This window comes from Tyto alba, unplaced genomic scaffold, assembly GCF_018691265.1.
Source record: "Tyto alba isolate M040663 unplaced genomic scaffold, T.alba_DEE_v4.0 Super-Scaffold_6, whole genome shotgun sequence".
NCBI classification, from domain to species: domain Eukaryota; kingdom Metazoa; phylum Chordata; class Aves; order Strigiformes; family Tytonidae; genus Tyto; species Tyto alba.
The window spans coordinates 39,305,988-39,330,199 of record NW_024881327.1 but is presented as its reverse complement, the minus strand read 5'-3'; the positions used below and the strand labels follow the sequence as shown (position 1 = coordinate 39,330,199).

Genomic DNA, 24,212 nt, shown 5'->3' with positions numbered 1-24,212 from the left:
GTAGCTTGGTATAAAGAAAATACCAACTTCTGTTACACAGCTAGGAAGGCATTATTTCAAGCTGTACACACATCCATCCTTACTAAACAAACAGGAATTTCTCTACAGTTTATCAGACATATAAGCAGTTAAAGCTTACTGGAAAAAAAAATACACAGTATTACACACAAACATCTAGTTAAAAGTTTTTATCATGTCTCTACTAAATAACAGATTATTTTAGCACAATTGTGAACTCGTAAGCACATCAGGACAGTTAACTTCTGAAGTTACACTGTTGTATAGCTAGAAGATATCACACATATTAACGTTTAATTTTTATTTGTTGCTAGCCTGAAGAATTAGTTTATCAGCCGTCGGACAAGGCTGCTGCGGTGGAACTACAGGGCAGGTAATTCTATCCCCTTAACAAATGCTGTCAGTGCTGATCTCTAGAACATATTTATACATAGGTCCTAAAAAACTGCTTTGAAAGCTGGGGGTTGAGAATGGCCTATCAAAAAAAAAAAAAAAAAAATAAAAATCAGAATCTGTAGTTCACAGGGCTTTTTTAAATTTTCTCTTTTTAATAGAGATTGCCAGATGGAACAAACTGATCAATCCCTGCTGTAGTTTCCTAATAAACAAAATGCTGTAGAGGTACGAGAGGAATATAAACTAAAAAGGGTTGTAAGGCCCTGGCCTCCCATTCTGTTACTGCCCAGGCTGGCACCCTATAGCTGTGTTAGCATTGCTTTTCTGTGCTTCTAGGTACCAGTAAATTTAACTAAGGTCAGTTGTTTTCTCCATAATGTGTAGTAAGTGTGTCAAGGGAGATCAGTTCAGATGTCCAGGAAGTACTAGGATTGTAATAATCAAGTCTTTTTTTGCAGGATTGAAAAAATATTAAAAGATAAGATTATGGAATGGAGACCAAGGCACCTAACTCGTTGGAACAGATACTGTACTTCTACCCTACGTAACTTTTTGCCACTGCTGGAGCAAAACCAAGGCAAAGATGTAGAGGATGACCATCAGGCAGAGCTGCAAAAACAGCTAGGAGATTACAGGGTACAGTGGTGAACATACATGGCTTGTGCATAGAAGTAGGAATCTAAATCCCTAGGATTTAGTATCACTACTCTGTGGTGTAGAAGAGCGTCCTAGGCTATTCATTTCCTCTACTACCAAAAATCAGAAGAGCTTTCATATTAAAGACAAACCAAAGTAGTATTTACAGAGTGAAGGACTGAGCATTGCTTGTAGATGTTGAAGACGGTAACTTTCCATTGAACATAAAGAATGCAAAGATAAACTGGCTGCACTGGTCTTGTATTTGTGCTGTACCACGACACTCACTGCCTCCGGTACAGAAACCCGAGCGCACTCTCCCAGCCCTGGGTGCTTAGGGGTTGACTGGTGCCTCAGCTCTCAGGTGTGCTCAGGAAGAACCTGGCACTGGTGCCGAGTAGCACCACACAGTTTACTTACAGGTGCTGGAGCCCACACAACATGCTTTACTTCACTTTTCTACTTTTCCCTCTACTCTTTAGACAGAAAAAAAATTACATAAGTACCTGCTGCAGCCAGCAGTGTACCCATGCATTCTTCCTCGGGGCTGTTCTGCAGGTTCCACCCTCCTGCTCTCCATGTAAAACCCGTGAGGTGACAGTACCGTACACAACTAGGGCAACTTTCAAAATCAGTTGACGCTTCAGTTCCTGTTGGACCTGAAATGGAGTATGGGCAGGAGACATTCACCACCACAAATCCCCAGCCAGTGCAGACAGGAGAACACAATGAATTAAAACCAATTAAGAGGCAGAAAAGGAGCCAAGTTATGCTGTATGTATTTGTTAACATAACTTTATTCTAGTGGATTTCTAAACATCTTGAGACTTAACCCAGGCTAAAGGAGGAAAAATGTCAGAATCTTGCCTGGAGTATATGAAATAGGGAGGTGGTATTAAAATACAGAATAGGCTTTTGTAATTGTTTCCTCAGGCCAACAATAGAAAAGATAAGTCTGCATGCACAGTAAAACAGATTTTTAATAACTATGTGTTTATTTAGGTGCCTTTACCTTTTCTTCTTACCTTACGTGGTTTTTCTTCTTTCTTTCTCCCAGGTCTCTGGATTTCCTATTCATATGCCATTTTCTGAAGTCAGACCTTTAATAGAAGCTGTACACAGCACAGGAGTTCATACCATTGACGTTTGCAATGTTGAATTTGCTCTAGCTGTGTATATTCATGCTTACCCCCAAAATGTTCTCTCTGTATGGATTTATGTTGCTTCACTTGTTCGAAACAGGTAATATAGACCCCTCAGAATACCTTAAGAAATTTGCAGATTTCTCACGCTGCTGATTTGAGCTATCCCAAGTATTTCAAAAATTGAAGATACTACTTACTACTGCTAAGGAACAGACTGACAGCTCAAAATTCCAGTACTAGTAAGTGATTTTTATACCGTATTTTGTAGCTCCCAGAGGGACATTACAGTCTTAAAAGCATTACACATGCCCACGTATAGTGGCATTGCAGAGTAAAATGGTAGAGTTTAGCCACCTTGTTTTCAGGTGAAACTTGATTCCTGGAATCATGTCTTGAAGACTGTTTTTAGCTAGTCAGTTTATTTTATCTACAGATTTTGCTCCTCTTCAAAGCCGCTGGCAAATACAAATAGTTGCAGTTTTCCAGTACCTGAGTTCCTGAAGGAAGATCGGGACTATGTAGCCATGAGTAAATTTCATGTGCCAAAGAGTCATCAGTGAGGGCCACACTTCAGTTTTTAAGAGGCTGCTTCATACTTAGTGTCTGTATAATGCCAGCACCATTTAGAAGTGTAAGATGACATTTTATTTAGAAGTGAAAAGACAAAGTATTTAATAAATATTTATACTAAAACCTAAGTGGAAGCTCATTCTTTTTTGTACAAGAATTTGATTAAATTAATCTGGAGTATGAAATCCTTATCTGCAAGTTACCCTAGTAAAAGGCTATCAAAGGAATAGTTTAGTAAAAATCAGAGTTGCTTATTAGTATTTAAGTAGTGGTGTTAACTTAATACTACTTAATAAATACATATCCTTTTTCTGCAATTACCTTGCTAATCAAACTCTTCCAGGTGGATTCAAAAATGACGGTGGGTTGATCTTAGGAAGAATGTTCATCAGAGCATACCAAAGTTAAGATTGTTCTTAATTCCAAAATAAATTCCATCTGTCTAATAAATACTAGACACGAAGTCTTTGGTTTACAGCCTGGGGTTGCCACCACAGGTTCCCCTCTGTAAACCTCCAGCAGAAAGGAGTAGATGCACTGTCACCCCCTGACGCTTTGTTGAACAACACTGATGGCATCTCCCGAGTTCAGTCCAACTCCCCTTCAGAGAAGGGTGAGGAAGCAGCACAGTAGAAGTGAACACACTTCTGCAGCTGATTCAGTTCTCATCTGCACAGAAACCACCACCTAGCAGCAAGAAGGACAAGGACCTCTAGCCCTGCACCCTGCCAGCCTCAGGCACAAGAGTTTTCGAACAAGGACAGATGCCAGCAAGCCCACTGTGTACCTCCTGACTACTCTCATCTTGCCTCAGCCAGCACTGCACCAATGGCCACGTGCCTACTCTAACCTCTGGGCACCAAAGTAAATTTAATGCAGCTTACTTGAAGCAAGAGTTGCTGGAATAAGGGCATCCTTTTATACCTCTCGTGTAGGCTTCTAACCAAGCACTGCACACTCTGCCTCCAGCCCATGTTCTGTTGTTAACCATGAGCAGCCAACTCAGCACCAACTCTACATTTACTGGTTCGTTTTTTTTTTTTTTTTTTTTTCTTTTTTTTTTTTTTTTTTTTTTTTACCTTGCTACTCTTCAGTATTAGTGGGAGCAAGATGGTATCAAAACTTGAAGCTACCCTATAGCGCCATGACTGCAGTCCTAAATAAATGCTACTCAATTTATCCAAATAGTAAAACAAGTAAAAATTACTAGTTTGACATACTGTCAACCTTGAAAATTAGGAAAGATGGGGGGGGGGGGGGGAAACCTTCTACAAAGGCTGCCACCTACCCCTCCCTCCGCCCAAGAGAAGCAACCTGCAACTGTGCCACTCATGAGCAGGTGCCCACTTTAGTCAGCAACTTGACAGGGGTTACAACACTCCTCCCTTTCAACAGACTCTTCCTCGTGGCACCCCCCCACACACAGTCGGGCACCACTCATACATGACTCAGCTCTCCCCCGAGCACAGGTTTCACTCAGCCCAACAACAGATTCTCTCCCTCCCTGCTCATCTCTACCCTTCAACCAGGCATCTTTTTAAAAGTCAAAGCAATGCAGAAAACTGACTGCTGTCCTGCATGGATTTCATGTTAATAAAACCCGACTTCCTTGGAAGATGTTTCAAAAATGCACCTTAACAGTCATGGGAGGGAAAAAAAAAAAAAAAAAAACCAAAACAACCCCCCCACACACACTGCAAGGTTCACAGGTCTGCAATCACAACAGCCACCCACGCCATCCCTGCAGCTACTGGCATGGTACACCTGGATATTACACCTTAAAAAGCATATATATTCAACTGCTACATTAATTTTTTTATTGGTGGGAATGTTTTATTTGAGTATGTCTTTCAAGCCCAAATACAAAATCAAATGCAAAAGGAAGGTAGGAATTTCCCTAATTTTGCAATATAAAGAACGACTTGAGGATGAGAGGAAAGGGGAAGAAACAAGGCTCCTAAAGATGTGTAATTGTTACCCAAATGCAAACAATACTTTTCAAATTCTCTGCAGAGCTTTATATTGTACTTACAGATTCAAAGTAAACCCCATTCACTTAACACAAAATAATCCAGTAAAGTATATTTAAGTGCCAAACTTGGAAGAAAGTGGCATTAAAAAAAAAATTCTGCATGTTTTCCCATCTTCCCCAAATTAAGTAAAACAAAACCCAACACCCTTCAAAGCAAATGAGATTGTGAGATTGTTACAACACTGTACAGTACACTCATAATTAAGATTTTGAAGTTGTGGGCAGGGTCAGGCTAGTATAACAAATCTCACTCCAAGGATTGTTAACACAAGATGCGAACTGTAAGTAAAGTGCATGAAAGGAAGCCTGCTCAGCTAAATGAAGTAGACAAAGATCAGAAGTCAGCGGTCATTCGCCAGAGCGGCAGCAGGCCCGAAAACCACACTGCAAATTCTGGCATCCACTGGCGGTTTCAGCATGAGGACCTGCACAAAAACAGAACAAATGTGAAAAGAAGAAAAGGCCGTTTATTTAGATTCCATACGCTCGCAGCCTGGTAATTCAGAAAACGTCCCCTCTTTTTTTTTAACACACCAAACTTTATTCAGCCCTGTGAAGTCTGAAACACTGCCAGCACTATCCCAGTACAAAAACTTCCATTGGAACAGTTATTTTTCAAGAGATTTTTGCTCTGATAGCTTGGTCCCATGAAAATAACACGTTCAAAATGACACAGATGTATGATGAACACCACTAAGTGAGCAAGTTTAAGCAAGCTCTCACAGCTAGCTTTCAGAATTGAGGGATATTTTCACAGTGCATATTTAACTCCCATTTTCCAAATTCAGATGATGACTTCACGGCATTACCAAAGAAACCATAATCTCCAAAACTATTTCTACTGTAACAAAGACAGTTTTTTAGTCTGGAAGGTTTTTTTTTTTCCCTCCATGAACACTTCACAGTTGGCTAGATCTCACATACTCTGACTGGAAATTCAAAAGCTAAAGAGAAAAATCACCTTTAGTATCACTGCAGTGATCAGAAGCCAGAAGTGTAAAAACTATCTGTTCAAAAAGGAAGAGTCACGAGCACAGACAGTACAAACCAACACTGTAATTCTACCCACCTCCACTTACCTTCACTTATTGTTACCCCTTTAATTTGAAATGTTAAAGTGATCATGAGATAAGAAACTATTAAATTTATTAGTACAGGATTTTATTTCCTGCAGCCATACGCCTGCTTTAGAGACACAAACATTTACATTCAGGTCGGCTGACCTCTGGCACCCAACATAAATTGGAAGTGGGTTACTGAGTTAACTAAAACAAGCTGATAATGACCCAACCAGGACAACCCAAATTTCCCCCCCTTTGTATTTGAGACAAATGCAATAATATTTAAGGTGGTTTTAATAAATTTAGAAGAGACTAGCAAAATCATGTAATGAACTAGGGCACCATGCTATGTCTGGCTTGTTTTTTCCCCTCAAACAGTAATTTAAAGTCATAATTCAATTAATTTCCAAGAACCCGGTGTCTGGAAATCAGCTTTCTGCTTCGTGCCACACACCAATGGGCAATATTCTACAAGGTAATTAAGTTAATATGCATGAGACTGAATAAAACAAACCTGAATCTATAATGAAAGACAATGGTTACAGTATGCAAAATAGTAAACTCTTAATTTCTCAATAAACTCATTTTCCTTTTCAAATCTGTTTATTCACCCGAACTAAATTTTGATCCTCCAAGCCACTTACGAGCTAGAGTTTGAAAGTTTCTTCATAAATCCTTTAAAAAGGAGACTCGGTGCTTCTCAATAGCTGGTTTAGCAGAACATGTTCTGTGCAGCAGCATTTTCCAAGTCGTAGCTGACCTTCCTCATCATTGTCACAGCTAAGCAGCACATCAGTAATTTTGAAGCAACTGTCACATTTCTAGTAAGACGCTTGTTGACAAAATGTATAGAACCACATCCCAAGAGAATACTCACTATATTTCAATGTTGTTTTCCATCCTTTTCTTGCCTATTTTAAGAGTGTTCTTCCTCATGCTCCCAACTAGAGCACAAAAACTGCCCTTCTAGGTCTGACCAACGATCCGCCCAGGCCCACCTTCAGCACTGGCAACAGCAAGTGTTACCTAGGGAGACTACATGAGCCAGTCGTGCACATCTTTTATGTCTTCCCAGCATCCCTAACCGTTGTATTAGGGACATTCGAGTCCATTCCCTTCAGTATTTGTTTATGGCTCAATTGTGCATGCATTTGTTTAACCTCTTTTTAAACCTGCTGATACTACCTGCTTACGCAATTTCCCACAGGACCAAGTTCCAGAAGTTCACATTGTGCATCTGCTTCAGATCAACCACCTACCCACTTCATCTACTGCCGCTGTGCTCCAGTACTGCAGAACTTGCAGAGTCACTGTTGCACATTCACCTCAGCTACTGCTTTCCCAGTTCTGCAAACAGTTACCCCCCTCTCAGCCTTCGCTTTCCCAGATTCCAGCCTTTGGAGCGTCTCCTTGCAAGACAGCTGCTCAGTTCCCTAACTCTTTTAGCCGACCTCTTCTCTAACTCCATTACACACACTCCTCAAGATGAGGAGACCAAAACTGCATGCAGGACACAAAAGGTGAGTGCCCCAGGGCTGCCAGGAGCATGCAGCAACACCCTCTATCTTGTTCTCAACATCCTGATGATGCGTAACATTGGTGGCTTTTTTTGGCTGCCACTGCAAACAGGAAAAATCTCTGAATTAGCACCAACAGCTCTCTGAAATCATTGTCTCCACACTGCAACTGCCAGCTCTGAATTCAGTTTCATGCAATCACAGTTTGATTATTCCCAACCACCCAGACATATAACCATACATACAGCTGTATTTGAAGCTCGTAAGTCCTTCTGGAAATCTTCAGCACCAGTATTGTAACTTGAGGCAGCCCAGTACCACTCAAACTCGGAAATCACTGTGTGCATTTTTCACACAACAGCAATGGAAATGCTGAGTAAGACTCATCACAGCACAGAACTCTTGGGGGGGAAGGGGTGAGATGGGGAGAAATATGTCACCTCCCAGACTCCAATCCATCCTAAACAGTGACCATTTAGCCCTACCCTTTCTTCCTAACCTTTAATTAGCTTTCAGTTTTTAAATTTAAACCAGTCTTATAGCAACTTAGTATCTCAAACTTCTAAGCAAACCGCATCATCTGAGAAGTTTAGATGTTCATTTCCTAATTTATTAGGCAATGAATTACAAGTGACATTAATCACGTCACAGTGAAAATACACCCTTCTTCCTACGCTGCATTTCTTGTCCCACATCTAATCCTCATACCATCACCAGCTTTCCATTACAGCCTTTCATAAAGAACTCTGATGAAATGGAATATTCAGGGCTTAAACCACATCTCCTGATATCTGCCACCCTGTACTCTTTCTTAGTATATACAGACAATTCCCATAATTTGGAGGGTATTTTATGCTCTTATTACAACAAGGCAGTGTCATTAGGTTGCTTTAACAGTAAAGCTATTTGGTTATGACTCAATTTATGTTTTGACATGTCAATTGATCTCCTCCATCACAGGTCATTTGTCTCCTCTATAAATGCTCTAGCCCTCCTTAGCTTGTTCTTTTTACATTTGATACAGATAACAGAATTCAAATGCCTTTGCTTTTGATAGCCACACAGACTGGTTTTGTTTCCCTACCTTTATTTACTACAACTGACCTCTGGCTCATCTCTGGCTTCCTCATCTCCAATTTCCTCAGTCTTTGCTACTCACCTCATTTGGACTGGATTTCATTTTCGAGTTATCTCTGTTAAAGTTCAAATGCCCTCTTTAATCTTGCCAAAAATCACTCTCCTGTTTCCTTTGGACTGTATACAAGGTCTCCATCTCACCTCACCGATGCACCAGGTTAAGCAATACAGTAACTGTATACAGTCCCTTTTATATTGTCCGGTGGGCGAGATGGTCATTTCAGATCTTACCGTGGGGCTGAATCAGACTTAAAAAGTGCTAGTAGCAAAGTGCCTAACTTAAATGTGTTTTGGGCTGGTTCACCTGGGAAAGCAAAGTTAATTACATTCTCATCTACTCTGCCACAGTCTACCTTACTGGTTTAGTCACCTCTAAACTGGATTATTGTAATGCTCTTTCCATGCACATCTGATTACTCAGATGCTTCAGGTGACCCAGTATAGATGGCTGTTTACTCATCATGAACAGCTCTCAGTGTTTTCAAATAAAGTACATATAAACACTTCTTGCAACGTAAGAAAGGAGCATAGCTATTTGATTGCTCATTTTGTTACATGTACTAGTGAAACAAGTATTAGCCAAAAATTCCTAGAAATAAGTCAGGCATTTCGCAAAGAATACATAACAACCCAGACCAAGACCACAGTGAAAGAACCACTCCAGCCAAGGCAAGTGGCTGCCACCACCCCTTTAACCACTTGTTCTAGTTCTTGCCTGTGGCAGCAGGAACATTCATGCGGTCTACAGCGAGATGGATCCCTGATCCATCTAGGAAGAGAAGGAAAAAAAAAAAAAAGAGGAAAAAAGAGAAGGGAGAGGTTTGGTAGAGAAAGAAGAGAAGAGAGGGTTGGGGGGGATGTTGGGAGAAAGAGAGAAGGTTGAAAGAGAAACTAGAATAAACCAAGAAAAGGATTTCAGCTACCCCAGTTCTTGATTGAGTTTGCCAAGTATCCACACAAAGACTAATGCTGGCCACGAGAAGGCAGTAAGAATGAGCTGGGAAGAACACAAAGGAGGAAAGGAAAGACCATTCTTTTTCACAGCCACCACCAGCAAGAGGCTCCATCATCAGCACTGCATACTGTATTTGATGGTAATGTAGCAGGAGTAATACAAGGGAATTACCAAAAAAAGTGATCAAATTAAGTATTAGCTTTAAAAAAAAATATATGTAAAGGCAATATTAAATTAAAATCTGAGTTTATACTCTCTGTGAGCCTTTGGTAAAGTTACACTTACAGACCTTTATGAGAGCACCTTGGTTATCTGTAGAACTTAGAGAGAAACCAAACTCTTGAAGTCTAACAACAATGAATTGCCATATAAATCTGCGCACAGGAGTCCATAAATCTTAACAGAAATTGCAAAGTCTTGGCTCCATTGCTGGAAAACAGATCAAACTATGACCGATGAGCTTCTAAATGCCAGAAGAAAAGAATGAATCATCATAATCACCACAACTTTTTATTTCATTAATGCCCTATTTCTTTAACTACAGCACCAGAGGACTACATTAAAAAACTCTGGAAACTGACTCACACTTAAAAGCTGCAAAGAGCAACTGCTGCAGAAATTAGGGAGCCTCGTTTTTCTAATCCTGAAGCTGACAGTACTCCAGGCTTTAAAACTGAAAATACAGTAAGGAGAGTGAACGCAGCTGGACAAAACAGCCTACGGGGAAATACAAACTTCTAAGTGGCAAGAGGTAACTCAAACATTAAACTCTTAATGAGTTCAGTGTGATCTCCAACCAGATGTGTTTTAGACATGACACAAAATTGGCAATTAGAAGGAGTGTGTACTAACAGACTTGTTTTCAGCTGCAGCAGAGCATTATCTAACTCCAAGTCTCCAGTGTTGAGCAAAACATAGGTAGAGATCCTAGACATTAGTACACAAACCAAGAATTGAAGTCATACTAACAGTTAACAAACAGAAAATAAATTTGGAAGTGTGTGCAAATTCATGGTCTCTGCTTATAAAAACTGTATCATACCACTGCTGTGCAACAGCAGTCTGTGACTCATTCCCAACTGAGTCTGTCTAACCATAGCTGCTCTACCTTTTTATTTCTAGGTTACTAAAAAGGTAGAGCAGCTATGGTTAGACCAGGACTTGCAATGAAAATCTGAAAATTGAAAACAAACATGCCTACCAAACAAGTCCAGCAAGCTCTCCACAATGAACATCCAATGAAGCTGTGTGTAACAGCCTCCATAAGGTTCAGTGCTTATCGGAAAAAAAAAAAAAAAAAAAATCTGAAAATAGGCTGTAGGTGAAAATTAAGCCCTTGTTTATCAACAGATGACAAAGTGGTATCTTTATTACTCAGTGATGGCTAAATTCCGTGCTGTTGGCTCCATTTTTTTGTTCTGCAAGACTGACGGGTTTTCCAACATGATCCCAGAACATATCTCCTTCCCCGAAAACAATCCCTGATAAGCTGGTGGGCAAAGAAAATTATGAAATTATTCTCTACATGCTTACAGATCAGTAATCTTTGTGCAGCAGTTAATAATACAATCTATATATGTGCAAAGAAACATAAACAGTTTCAGATATGGATTGATTTAAATGAAACAGCTATTGCTTTTCCTACAGTTACTTTAGAAATACCAAGTGATACAGAAATAGTTCAGGCTGTTACAGAAATCCTGCTGCCCCCAGAGTGAAATAAGGCATTAGTTTCACACTGAATAGCCCTATCACAATGAAGTCTAAGTGAAAATACAAAGAACAGTACCCAGATGAAACTGCAGGGGATTCAGCTATAAAAGGTTATTTCTCATTTCATAATTTTACTTAGGACACCCCTTAAGGTTTTATTGACTTCCTTTGATGGGAAGAAGACAGCCACAGTCTTCTGAGATACTACTATTTCTCAATAGATGTGAGAAGTCAGACCATTACAGCCTCACTCTCCTGTTGATTTCTCTCTACGGGAGCAACTGTTCATCCAAAGGCACACATGATGCTTTACAGAACCAAGCAGAGCTTACAGGCAGTGGACAGTAAAAGGAGAGAAATAAACAGGAAGAGGATGAGGACAACTTTACAGAATAATTCCAAACAGTATTCTGTTTAAAGTAATTTCTTGAGGATATCACGGAATAGCCAAGCTTTAAAGTGGTGGATTCACACAAGAGATTCTGGCTTTGTGAACTAACACTAAGACAGCAGTGTATTTTAGGGACAAGGAGAGAAACAGAAAGGGCTGAAGACAAACCAGAACATCAAATCTGGTATTACTGACAGAAGTTAAACCAGAGGAAAAATAGCAAGGAATCAGATGTAAAAGGAAAAGGCTTTTAACTGGTCTTTGACAACATCTTTAAACTCAACACAATGCAGGAGAGTCAGTGAAGGATTTTTAAAAAAGGAACCTTAAAATTTACAGGTTGAAATGCTAGAAGATTTTCAAAAGCTGTAGTGTGGATGGAACGGAAGGATGTAACAAAGAGCAAGCATCTTGAAAAAAAAACAGCAGTGTCAAAAAAGTGTATAAAGAAGTGCAAAAACTATGGAAGCAAAATATGATTTAATACTTTCACTTATAATATTAGGATTCAATCCAACTGTATCATCATATATCAATTTCAATGGATTGAATACCCAAATGTCAGTAGAGATTTACTTGTAGTACCCAAAGCTCTGGCATCCTGTACCCCTGCTGTGACTGCATCTCAATGTAGATGTAAATTATTGAGCTGAACACCATAAACTACCAGGGAATATTATTTTGTTTTACACACAATTAGCTCTAATAATCCTGTGAACTCAGTTATTAGCCTCCTTTTCCCTTCCCTTCTGTTGTACTTACCTGTTTTAAATTCACACACAGCATACAAGTCACACCACAGTTCCCATCTCTAATGCTATGAAAACTTACTGGGCCGAATGTAATAGACTGAATTCCAGTGTGGTAAACAATGAAAATACTTGCACCACCATAAACAGATTTCATGCATTTATCCAGATCCTTCTCCAGCTTAGATCCATCCCCCAGGCAAAACCAGAAAGACTAAATTACAGTTTCCATAGAACATGTAATGGTAGGATCAAAAACATCCTACACCAAAACAACTGCAATATGGGAGGTTTGCATGGCAAAACACAAGTCATTCGTTTCCCAAAGATCACAGCTTTGGTACCCATCTAATGAATCCTCTGTCCGAGGTTATAACCATAAAGAAAACATACAAACACATGGTTTACAGGGAAGATATGGAGGGGACAAGTATGTATTAGCTATATGAAGACTTACTTTCTAGCCCCTATTACTTATGCTAACCTCAGTGATGAGATGCATGGACTAAAAATGCTTTCCAAGGTAATACATAGCTATACTAGTGTCAAAAAAAATTCCAAAAGAACAATGAGGAAAAACTGACTTAACAGATGTCATTTCCTGATTAATCTGTGAAACTGGGTGCTACACAGCCGAGAAAAAAAAGTGGGTTTAGTGGTTATTTTTGTTTTGCCTTAAAAAGTGACCTTAAACCAAACATCTCTCCCCAGAAAAGCATCACACCTTCGTGCAAAGACATTACCGTTAATGTTGTCACAGTAGTAAAAGTGTTCATCGTTGAGAGAAGGGCATGCAGAAACTAAATCCTGCAGGCCTGCACCAGTTACAGTGAGACAACCCGAGAGGTTAAGGTGTTCCAAATGTGGCAGTCCTCCTCCCAGAGTCAATGCCCTGTTAACAGACAGAAGAGAGGTGTTAAGAGCCTACACAGTGCTGGACTGACAAGTATTACACTACGCTGCCAAGTCACAGACTTAATCCTGTCTCATAACAAAAAATACACCCCTAATAAAACATGTAATTTTAAATCTGTCAGATTCATACCCTATCAAGGGGATCACCCCTGAAGCTGAATAATAGACCTGAAAAATGAATTGATTTCTACATAAACAATTTCTTCTGACAGACTTAAACGGTAAATCGCTTTGTTTATGAACAACTCCAGAGATGACCAAGTATTTCAAAGAACTACCAAGACATTCTTCTCCAGAACACCACTGATTTTGGCAACTGTTTCAAGATGATGTATATTCCTCAACCCACCCTGAAAACATGACACCCCCATGTTTGACTGCCTTATATTTTTTGGTTAAAATTATTTTGGAATCCACATTTGTATTTTCCTAGGACTGACAGCAGAGCCTCTCTCTGCCAACACACCATCTTATTATTCAAGTGGAATTCTCTATTTTTCCTTTAAGTGCAAGACAGTTTGGCTGCCAACGCAACAGCCTCATGGATGTACCACACCTGAGCAATCACTCCATGTTAGCCTGCTCACTTCTCTGAATTCACAGGGCAGCCAGCCCAAATTCAATCACAAATAAGTTCCCCCACCTGAAAAAAACATCAGGCTTGAATCACCAAGCTGCAGGTTCAAGCCAGGGCATAAAACTGAAAATACCTTCAGAGCATCACTGTACAACTTTCTCCTGTCAGCAGGTAGAACTGTTGACCAGAAAACCAGCTATCAGTTAACTTTTCTATGAAATGAAGTGGCAAGTGTTTCTACTGGGAGGTTTCATTCTCTTTTTTTGGGGTCTCAAACTATACTGGTGAGTGCCAGAAGCACTTGTTGCAGCACACTCGGCAATTAAATACTGTCTTTTATCCAAAAAGCACGAACGGGAAACCGATATCACAACTAAACCTGTCCCATGACTCAGTGACCAAGTCTCCTTTTGGTCCTAGATTACCGAGTCACAAAAACACAGACCAGTAACATGCAAACTACACACAGCATGACCTGATCAGCACCTAATGAAACTCAGCAGTACCAGTCCACTCCAACACTTGAACATCAACAAGCTCAATCACAAAGCAAAGCACAGCGATCTGAAGCTTAGTCTGATCAAGATTAACCCTGGCAAGTGAGTGTCAAAACTACCACTGCAGGAGACATTTGAACAGCTGGTACTTCTGAAGATCAAATGGGGATGATGTCTCCAGAGAGACAAATCAATGCCAGCAGCGCCTCACGCTTTTTCAGTTGACTACAGCTGTCAGGTAGGCATGAAGTCTTCCCGCTCCCAGAAGCTTTAATTAGCCCTAAGTGCTGGAGCACACCTGAGCAGGTGGCTGCAAATACTGCAGCCTCATCCCATTTTCATTATGAAGCAATAACTACATTTTTCTGACACAATACAAACTATCGATCGCAAATATTATCACACACAGGAAATTCTGTAACTCTTGAAGCCATCTCCATGTTCAAGTGGTTTTTCTCCTCCTTTGTTATGTGAAGTCATATTTAACATGATGTTTTGCACATACAAAATTATCACAGAATCATTTAGGTTGGAAAAGACCCTCAACATCATCAAGTCCATCATGTCCATAAGTGCCACATCTACACATCTTTTAAATACCTCCAGGGGTGGTGACTCAACCATTCCCCTGGGCAGCCTGTTCCAGTGCTTGACAACCTTTTCATGAAGAAATTTTTCCTAATACCCAACTCAAACCTCCCCTGACACAACTTGGGGCCACTTCCTCTCATCCTGTCACTTGTTAGCTGGGAGAAGAAACCAACACCCACCTTGCTACAACCTCCTTTCAGGTAGTTGTAGAGAGAGATAAAGTCTCTCCTCAGTCTCCTTTTCTCCAGCCTAAACAACCCCAGTTCCGTCAGCTGCTCCTCACAGGACTTGTGCTCTAGACCCTTCACCAGCTTTGTTGCTCTTCTTTGGACACACTCCAGCACCCCAATGTCTTTCTTGTAGTGAGGGGCCCAAAACTGAACACAGTGTTCCAGGTGCAGCCTCACCAGTGCCGAGTACAGGGGGACGATCACTTCCCTGGTCCTGCTGGCCACACTATTTCTGATACAAGCCAGGATGCTACTGGCCACTTTGGCCACCTGAGCACACTGCTGGCTTGTATTCAGCTGGCTGTTGACCAACACCCCCGGGTCCTTTTCTGCTGGGCAGCTTTCAAGACACTCTTCTGCCAGCCTGTAACGTTGCACAGGGTTGTTGTGACCCAGCACTTGGCCTTGGCCCATCGAGCCAGCCTGTCCGTTAATTATGTCATTACCCAGACAATCTGGGAAGTTAGTCCAGTTTTATAAAGTTTCAAGTGTATTGACAGGCATAATGAAAGAATTAGTGAAACAACACAATTTCCTAACAAGGAATCACTAAAGATAAAATCTGAAAGTACTAATACTGCCTAGAACAAACTCACAAAAATACTTGACTTCAGAGTATACATCTAAAAAGATTTTTCTTCTTTTTTCTTTTTTTTTTTTTTTTTTAAGTCCCCAAAGGAAAAGCTGGAGAAAGTTTTCAATTCTAGCACTATAAATATTTTAAGATGAAAAGACTTAACAGTTTCTTCAAGAAAAATATTTCTGAAACTAGGCAGATTCACCACAGAATGACTCAACAAATAAAATTAGAAAAAAAAAAGTACCACAGCAAAAGAGCTCAAAAATGTCTCCTCACCTGAGAGCACGGTCTGTGATCTGGTAACATCCAGACAGACTGAGAAACTGAAGAACTCGTGCAGTCTCTTCATCTGTTTTTTCACTCCCAGAGTATGCAGAGTCTTTTTTCTCTGACTGCTTAGTCCTTGGGGTTTTTTTGCACAGTGCAGAGGACTCTGGAAGTGCTCGAATAGTTCTTAGTGCTGTCCCAGCACAACAAAATGAGTGACCGCAGTAAATCAAGTCAGTAGAAGCACAGTGCTGCTGCCACCCTCTAGTCCTTAATCCATAAATGTCTCTATTGTAGCAGGACGCAGAACAATTAAGATGGGATGTTGGTTCCATCAGACAAAATCCTTCAACATTTCTGTGTCTCCACTCCGCAGCATCTTCAATGTCAGCTAAATCATCTGCATCTAGCATCCACACATAAGCAGAACTGAAGTTTTCTGAGCCATCAGGTTTAGTCCAATGCTGCTGACGATCTCCTCCCTCAATGAAGTTCTCATTGTTGATTTCATGCAAACAATTATATTTCTTGTTGGACTGCAGAGTAATCTCTCTGTTTTTCCACAAAGTCTTAGCATTCCTGTTTCTGCAGCTTTTCAGAACACCTCTGGTATTGTGAGTCGATATGATACCTAGTGCTCTGGAAATCCTCTCTATAGCCACATCTGTTATTTTTTCACATCCAGACAGATCAAGGTGGCGTAGATTTTGACAATAACCAACTGAAGACCAACTGAAATCAGGGAAAACAGTGGTTTGGTTGGTTGGTTGCATTTGGGGTTGTTTGTTTGTTTTTAGTTTGTGGGGTTTTTTGTTTGTTTGTTTTGTTGTTGGTTTTTTTTTTTTTTTTTTTTTGTTCAGAAACAGGCATTAAGGCTAAATATACAAAAGAACATTCCACAAGTAAAATACTTACATTAATTCATAGAATATTTAAAGAAAAGACCCCAGACAGGTTAGATTTGATACACCAAGTGCTGTATGTATGCCTAGAAAATTTATATCTGAAAGATGTGAAATGAATCATGAATGAGTAACAACCTATATTTCTTCCATATAGTGAGATTTAAACAGTCATATTTGCCTTACAATTAATTTTTAAATAATAGATCAGACTGTAAATACCAAATACATACAGGACAACAATTTCAATAAGCAGCTTCTGCTATATATAATGCAGTTGCTAAGAGCCATTTAAGTTACCAGACACCACAGTTAACTTCTCAGAAGGCTGAAAGAAACCTACTGAATTATCAAATTTCACCCAACCCCCTCCCCAAAACCATCCGAGATGTAATATTCAGTTCCAGGTACTTTAATGGTTGTAATTTCTAGTATTTGAGTTTCTCAAGCTTGTCTGTTTACACATATTGAAATATCAGTGTACTTTGATCATATATCCTTCTGTCATTTCCCATTTCTTTCAGAGAGAATACCTGGATTCCTGAAATACATTCTGCATACAATATTAATTATACCATAAAAGTGATTGGGATTAGAGATAGTAATGAAATCAGACTTTTTCATATTAACATAACATTCAGCCTTATCTTTTTCAATTGAAATAGAAATTTGACAGAAATTGATCTACAGTAATATTGTTACACTCTTAGCTATAAAAGTTTATAGCTGATTTAAGGAAACATTAACTATGGATAAAGGTAACCATCATTTACTTTCCATAACAGATTACTTATATTTACAGCCAGCCAAACTAATTTTCTGAGTTACAAATTGGAGTGTTGGAAATATAGCTATACAGAGAGTGGCAAATAATATAGCTTTCACTAGAGATTGACAAAAGCTCACAAAGATTGATTTCTGAACCACAGAAATTCCATAAAGCTTTTACTTCAACTAAAACTTCTTGCAGAAGTTGCAAAGTCTTGTTACCAGCATGGATTCTGTGTTGTTAACAAATAAAACTTGAGAGCATTATATGATCACAGTGTTGAACACTGAAATAGCCACTGAGTTTCAATATCACAGTAAGACCCACTGGTGCAGGCTCTGCTTCCATGCAGCATCCCACTGACATCAGTGAAATTTCTGCAGGCTCCAATAAAACTCAAGAATCCCGTTATGACACCTGAACCTTAGAGCTTTGCCTACCATTTGATCAGTGTCTTAAACAGCAGTATTCCAAACGCTATCTGGTATATCAGACCAAAAGAACTACTGTAACGGAGTGACTCTGCAAAAATCTATGGACAATTTCAAGTTGTTAATACTAGAACAAAACACAGTTATTTTTATGGATAGCTACAGATTGATAGGTAATACATATCCAATAGTGAAGACAGCATTTTAAATGGCCACTACAAAGTTACATGCTTCACTTTTTATTTCATTGATTTGTCACTCTGGTTTAGTTCTCAGTTATGTGTGAATCCTGACCATAAATTTATCTTATTTTTCTCTTTATTGGTAATGAACTAAGACATCTTTAAACATTTTCCCCCCCTCAAAAAGCTGGATTTTATGATTTTTTTTTTTTTTTTTTCAAAAAAGAAACAACAGTTATCTAACCTTTCAAATGCAGAGTCTGAAATATCAGTTTGAGTGAGATCCAAATATTCCAAGTTGGGGCAAAGCTCCAAGATCTGTCTGACCTGAAGAAGGAAAGAAAAATAATCAGTAAAGGCGCAAGCCAGTAAGGCTACACACAGTTTCAAGAGACAACTTATGAATTAACATTTTCTTGAACTGCAACTCATTTTCACTACCCAAGCGTTTTAAACTCATGTATATCCGTTATTAATTAGAGGCTGCATATCCACAGTTATTAAATGCCAGTTTCAAATTACATACCATTTTGCTAGACACTGCAGAACTGTAGGCCAACACTAACGTCTTCACTGAGGAGCCTACATGCGGGAGGACATTATGAATTAAGCCATGAAGTAAACGTTTTTCCATTTGTGCTATATTAATGGCAAGTGAATCCTCAGCTGCTTCTTCTGCAAAATAAAACAAAAAGAGAAAGACTTAAAATATTCTTTGTGTCATCGGGAATTCACACTGACGTTACATCAAACAAGTGATCAGGAAACTAAAGAAAGCTTAGCAAGGCCTAAATTCCAGAAAGTACCTTACATCAATCCTTTACTGAATTTTAGCTCAATGTATTACTTAAGCCTCATCTTTAAAAAATATCTGCTTGTCTTTCTGACAGTCCTGAAGTTGAACTCCAATGTCAAGTAAAAAAAGTAAGAGTCTTAACGGAAAATTATCATTAAAGGACTTGGTGAAATATTTACTACACCTTATGCACTGCTCAGGGGTGTCTGGGCAGCTGTTTCCATCAACTTACTTTACACACTGAAATACTATCTCACAGCACATTTCATATCCTGTGAAATAACAACTTAAGACAAATTTTAAATTAAGACTAGAATGCATTAGGATGCAAGATGATTCATCCAAACCCCATGAAGAGATGAAGCCTAGCTTTTCTTCCTTCCTAACTCCAAACACATCCCCATAACTCTTCTACCTACACTCATGTTTGCTCTCTCCTAGCAGAATTAATTCAGCTCATTGAAGTCAGCTGCCTGCTTCTCCCCCTCCTCACCCCTCATGCCCCCATTTTTTCCACCCAGCTGGCAGTCAGGATGAGATGAAAATGAGGAAAAAGAGCACTCCTTTCAGGAACCTTAAGTATTTGCTAGACAAAACATTCCAAGTTCTTTTTTACCTTCTAAGTCTAATTGGCTTAGTAACAATTTAATCTAGACAGAACATAAGTATTGTTGCATTTGTCATTACTTTAATGTACTGGTATCAACTATGATAAAATCTGTATTTTAAGCTGATATTACAGAAAAGACTTCATTTTATACATGTATTTCTTATAGCTATGTCATGGGGGGGGGGGGGGGGGGGGGGGGTGGGGGGGGTGGGGTGGAAGAGGGAAATCACCACCAAAATCTGAATTTACCTACCAGATTCATCTATGTCAGCATCTTCATCCCATTCCTGAAAAGCACGACTTTCATCTTTTCTATTTTTCACCCATTCCTCATCAGGTTCCATCTCAATATCTGCTGCAGGACCACTATACCAATCACCTACTCACACCCCATAACCCCCCCAAAAAAGAAGGGAAAAAAAGTTAATACAAACTTCTCATCCTGCAGAAAACAGCAACGTTCACTTCTCAGTATACTGTGACCTGACCTAAAGACAGGAATTAATTTTGCATTCGTCTCAACTAAGGTTGCACTGAACCTTTACATAACTCGTTTGATCTATATTTTAAAGCTTCAAAAGATTCCTATAACAGTTTCAGTACTGATACAGAACTCACAGCCTATTATGTTTTTCTGAGACATTCCTGTTATCCTTATTTTCTTAGTAGGGACCAATATGAACACAAAAATACCAGAAACAATTATGGAATATTGACTGCATAGGTGCTGAAGTTCTTTCTGGTTGATAAACTAACCATGAACTTTTAGTATAACACTTGGTTTAAGATATCTCTGTTTCACTTTGGAATCTCACAAATATACAGTCAACCAGGATGTATTTTATTAGCCTGTTTTTAGTCACTGCATATGACAACTCCCACATCAAGAAATCCAAGTTCCCGAAGTAGCCCACCTACAATAGCTATACAGTATTAGATTATAACATATATATGACTCAAATCAATAGACGATCATGTTTTAGAACATCTGGATGAACACAAATACCAGCAACAGCTCCACTGTTTTAGCTGGTGGGGCACCCCCTCTCCCTGAGAGTTACTGCTAGCTTGGGTATATTGTAGTGTTGGGCTCAGTATAAGCTGGTCTGCTGCCTCCCTCGGTGCTTAAAACAGAAACACCTTATTCTACTACCTCACTAGTGAGGGATGCTACTACCCCCAAAGCAAGAGCAACCCCTGTTGAATGGTATCTAAAAGAACAAGATTTCTCACAGCAGCAACACAGTGACAATGAAATCCTAACTGATCGTCAACCAACTGTGAAGGAAAGCGTTTCAGTAACATTTCTCATCTTTTTTAACCCATTTTATAATATATAAAAAGCATCAGAAGCCCTCTCTTTATTAAGAGAAAAAAGAGTAGTTAAATCTTTAACTAAGCCTGTAGTTTTAGGTTCTTTTTCCCCCCGCTCTGGCAGTAAATCCCATTTGAGAAGCTTCCACGCAGTTTAGAACACTTCTGCACAAACAGCTGTAGCAGTGTAGACAGTACATCATGAGCCTAGATTCCTGTTGTGCCAAAACCAGGCTTAGGAGTAAGTCATTTTAAGCAGCTGCCAATTATCTTTTTTGAGTAGCACTGAATTATCGAGACAACTAGGTTTTAGATGAAAATTTAGCAGTTTGAACTCTGAAACCTCTCCTCTCCACTCAGTCTTTTGCAGCTCAGGGACCAAACTACTATTTTCAGCAAGATTTACCCAACAAAAAAAAAAAAAAATTAATTCAGACCTAAAAGTCATGTAACTCCTCTCTGCCTTGTACAGATTTTAGAAGCCATAAATGTCTGGCCAGAAAGAAGTTTTTAGCTTGTATGTATCTTGGAATTTATGTTATGTATTATTAGCTTTCTCTTTCTTAAAATCTTAAAGGCACGTAAAATGCAGCTTACAGAACAGCAGATTGTCCTTTTACTCAACTATGCTGACATGGCAGCAACTGTGAAGCCTGCAAGTGACTGTTTAATACTCACTTAAATAAGGACAAATACAAATAGAAATATTTAAAGCTACAAATATACTCTGATGACTTGTAACTGCCCTCATTGGAATAGTGTATTCTGTCTATTTGAACTGGTATTTTTTCAAAGGTTACCCTTCTCAATAGGAAATTTTAATTGACATGAGCGTTTGAGGAGCAGAAGTTATAAAAAAACATTTAGTCCTTACTGCAGCAGAAGTTATTGAAGTAATATAGCTAAAGAATCAAAACTAACATTCAAACAGTTTTCTTTGAAGTTTGAATATAAACAGAATGTTAGAACTCCATTTGTCTTAAATTTTCATTCTGCAGATATATATTTTATTTTTACCTAGTAACCTAATGAAACAAAAATTTTACTGATATAGGTGTAACAGCAGCATTTATAATTCAAAACCCCTTAGATTCTTAAATCATAATTAAGGTGTTGTATTAATGATTATACTCATTAGCATTCATACAAGCAAACAAACCTCAGTAAAATTAATCAACAGTTTGTATACAAGAGCTACTCATGAGTTACAACCAAGGGAACTTTTAGTTTCTTAATTCTACAAGATGGAAGTATATTTTGAGGATTTTTTTAACTTTTAACCAAGTTTCAGGATACTATCTTTGCTAAAAGGGTATACTCTTCCAGCATGCTCAGCTGTCAGGTTCATCGTACATGACAGCCTGTACTAAAGTGTTCTCTTTTATAGACTGAGAAATTCTGATAACTGACGTGATTTTAAAGGAAGAATTAAATTGAACTTACCTCTGGCCCAGCGAACAGGGTAAAGATGTTTCCAGAGAGATCCAGTTTTAGCCAATTGTGACCATTCAGTGCTTACTTGACTACACTGACATAACTCTTGGGGGTTAAGGTAACTGAAAATGGTCAGCATTACTTCAGGAGGAAGATTAGTAATATTTGTGGTGTGCCCTGTTACTTCGGCTTCTGAAATATAGAAAGTGTGTGTTCAGTGAAGTATAGACTCACAGCTTTAAATAATAGTAGTGAAACTCACATTTTGACTAGGGCAATGAAAAAAAATTTAAACAATTTTTTTGGCAAAAAACTTGGAAAAAAAATAGGTATTGCTTTAGCTTTAAAATCTTTCTCTGTAATAACACCTTAAAGAAACCAAACCAAAACACCCACAAAGAAACAAACAACAAAAAAACAGCTCAGTTTTTTGTTGGCCATTTTTTCAACTAGCTAGTTTTTTCTAACCCTGACCCCCCCATGGGTCCAAAGAAAGCCCTGGACAAAAGTAAACTGCTGCTACTCAACCACAGCAAGATGAAAACAGTATCTGCTATAAATTAAATGCTTTTAAAAAATGCCTTCTCTCATAGATGATATATATACCTGCTTTGCCACATTCCCAGGAAACAGTACTAGCACACAGAATCTACCAGCTGGGACCACTCTCACACAGCAAGAAACCCACGCTTAACTCTTTGCAGATGTCTCATTTTATTTGAAGCTTTAACTGCTGGCATAGACAAATAACTTTAACTTCTGAATGGTGACAAGCCATTCAGGTTGTAAATACTAAATATTAACTTTGAGAATAAAATTTGACCACTGTAATTAATACTTCAGCGGACAGCAACAGGAACAATCACCAGTAGCTCTCCATTATCACTGTAGTACAAAGAGAGCTGCAAACTACATAAAATAACTAATTCATTGCTTTGGTTAGTAAGGTTTTGCTCTTTTAAGAGAATTTTTGATGCTTTAAGGAAAATTTACTTGAGAGAAAATATTTCTAAAAGAGTTTAAGAGACCTTAGAAATAGCAGGTTTCACAATTTAGTAAGGACTTATTTTTAAATGTAGGGGACCAAGTACATAAGACTTTACAGCAAGACAAGCATCAAGGTTTCTTTTTGAAAAGAAGCTTCAAAAGTGAATCTATTGCTACTTAAAAAAAAAAATTAAATACAGACTCACTTGATGAATCAATATATTTATTCATATGCCTGGCAAGTCACTGCAGGTAAGCTACAGAGAATTTCACACTACAATGCAGCTAGAACTGCACAGGACTGCAAGCTGTGTTATTTTCTTTCATTTTTAATAAATGGATGCAGGACACATACTTCCCTCTCCCTTAAGTCTAGAACACAACCGCTGCAGAATTACTACTGTCCCAAAACTGCTATTCCAGCTAGACTTAACATCAAGTCATGCCATAAGGCTACTTCTGTCACATTCATCTGTTCAAACTCAATAGTATTTCACAGCACGGACCACGATCTTTCCTGAAGGCTTCACCTGGAGGGCAGAAAATGACCAGTTCAGTAGTTCAGAGAAGTCAAGTTCCAAAAAAACCTGGTAACAGAGTAGCTTTTCAAGTTTTTCTGATGACAGCAGGACACCTTACCAATACCCCAAGTCAGTTCATGAGAGCTTGTTCAACTTACCTGTTTCACACTTCAGTATTAAACTTTTGGAACATTAATTCCCCTTTGGGGCATCAACTCTTTTTTGTTAGTTAAGAGTGAAAACTGTAAACACAAACAACTTAGGCTGCTTCAACAGTCACCAAACATGT

The 24,212-nt window shown here is 38.9% G+C and overlaps 2 protein-coding genes across 5 annotated transcripts in view; one reads left to right on the top strand and one right to left on the bottom strand.

Moving 5' to 3' along the window:
- The window catches only part of CC2D2A (coiled-coil and C2 domain containing 2A), a 67,162-nt gene extending 64,269 nt beyond the window's left edge, over window positions 1–2,893 (top strand). For 3 of the 4 annotated variants that reach the window (XM_042808211.1, XM_042808213.1, XM_042808212.1), the window contains 3 exons: window positions 333–391; window positions 873–1,050; window positions 2,108–2,893. In XM_042808211.1, the coding sequence (XP_042664145.1) occupies window positions 333–391; window positions 873–1,050; window positions 2,108–2,296 (426 nt within the window). In that variant the 3' untranslated portion in view covers window positions 2,297–2,893. Of the gene's footprint in view, window positions 1–332; window positions 393–872; window positions 1,051–2,107 lie in introns of those variants that run through there. The other variant, XR_006167034.1, reaches the window with a different exon arrangement.
- Window positions 2,894–4,576: 1,683 nt separating this feature from the next.
- The window catches only part of FBXL5 (F-box and leucine rich repeat protein 5), a 36,911-nt gene continuing 17,275 nt past the window's right edge, over window positions 4,577–24,212 (bottom strand). The window contains exons 5-11 of the mRNA XM_032984411.2: window positions 22,425–22,607; window positions 19,921–20,046; window positions 18,788–18,936; window positions 18,506–18,588; window positions 15,987–16,709; window positions 13,064–13,212; window positions 4,577–5,222 (exon numbers count right to left, since the gene is read on the bottom strand). Of these exons, the coding sequence (XP_032840302.2) occupies window positions 5,146–5,222; window positions 13,064–13,212; window positions 15,987–16,709; window positions 18,506–18,588; window positions 18,788–18,936; window positions 19,921–20,046; window positions 22,425–22,607 (1,490 nt within the window). The 3' untranslated portion in view covers window positions 4,577–5,145. The remainder of the gene's footprint in view (window positions 5,223–13,063; window positions 13,213–15,986; window positions 16,710–18,505; window positions 18,589–18,787; window positions 18,937–19,920; window positions 20,047–22,424; window positions 22,608–24,212) is intronic.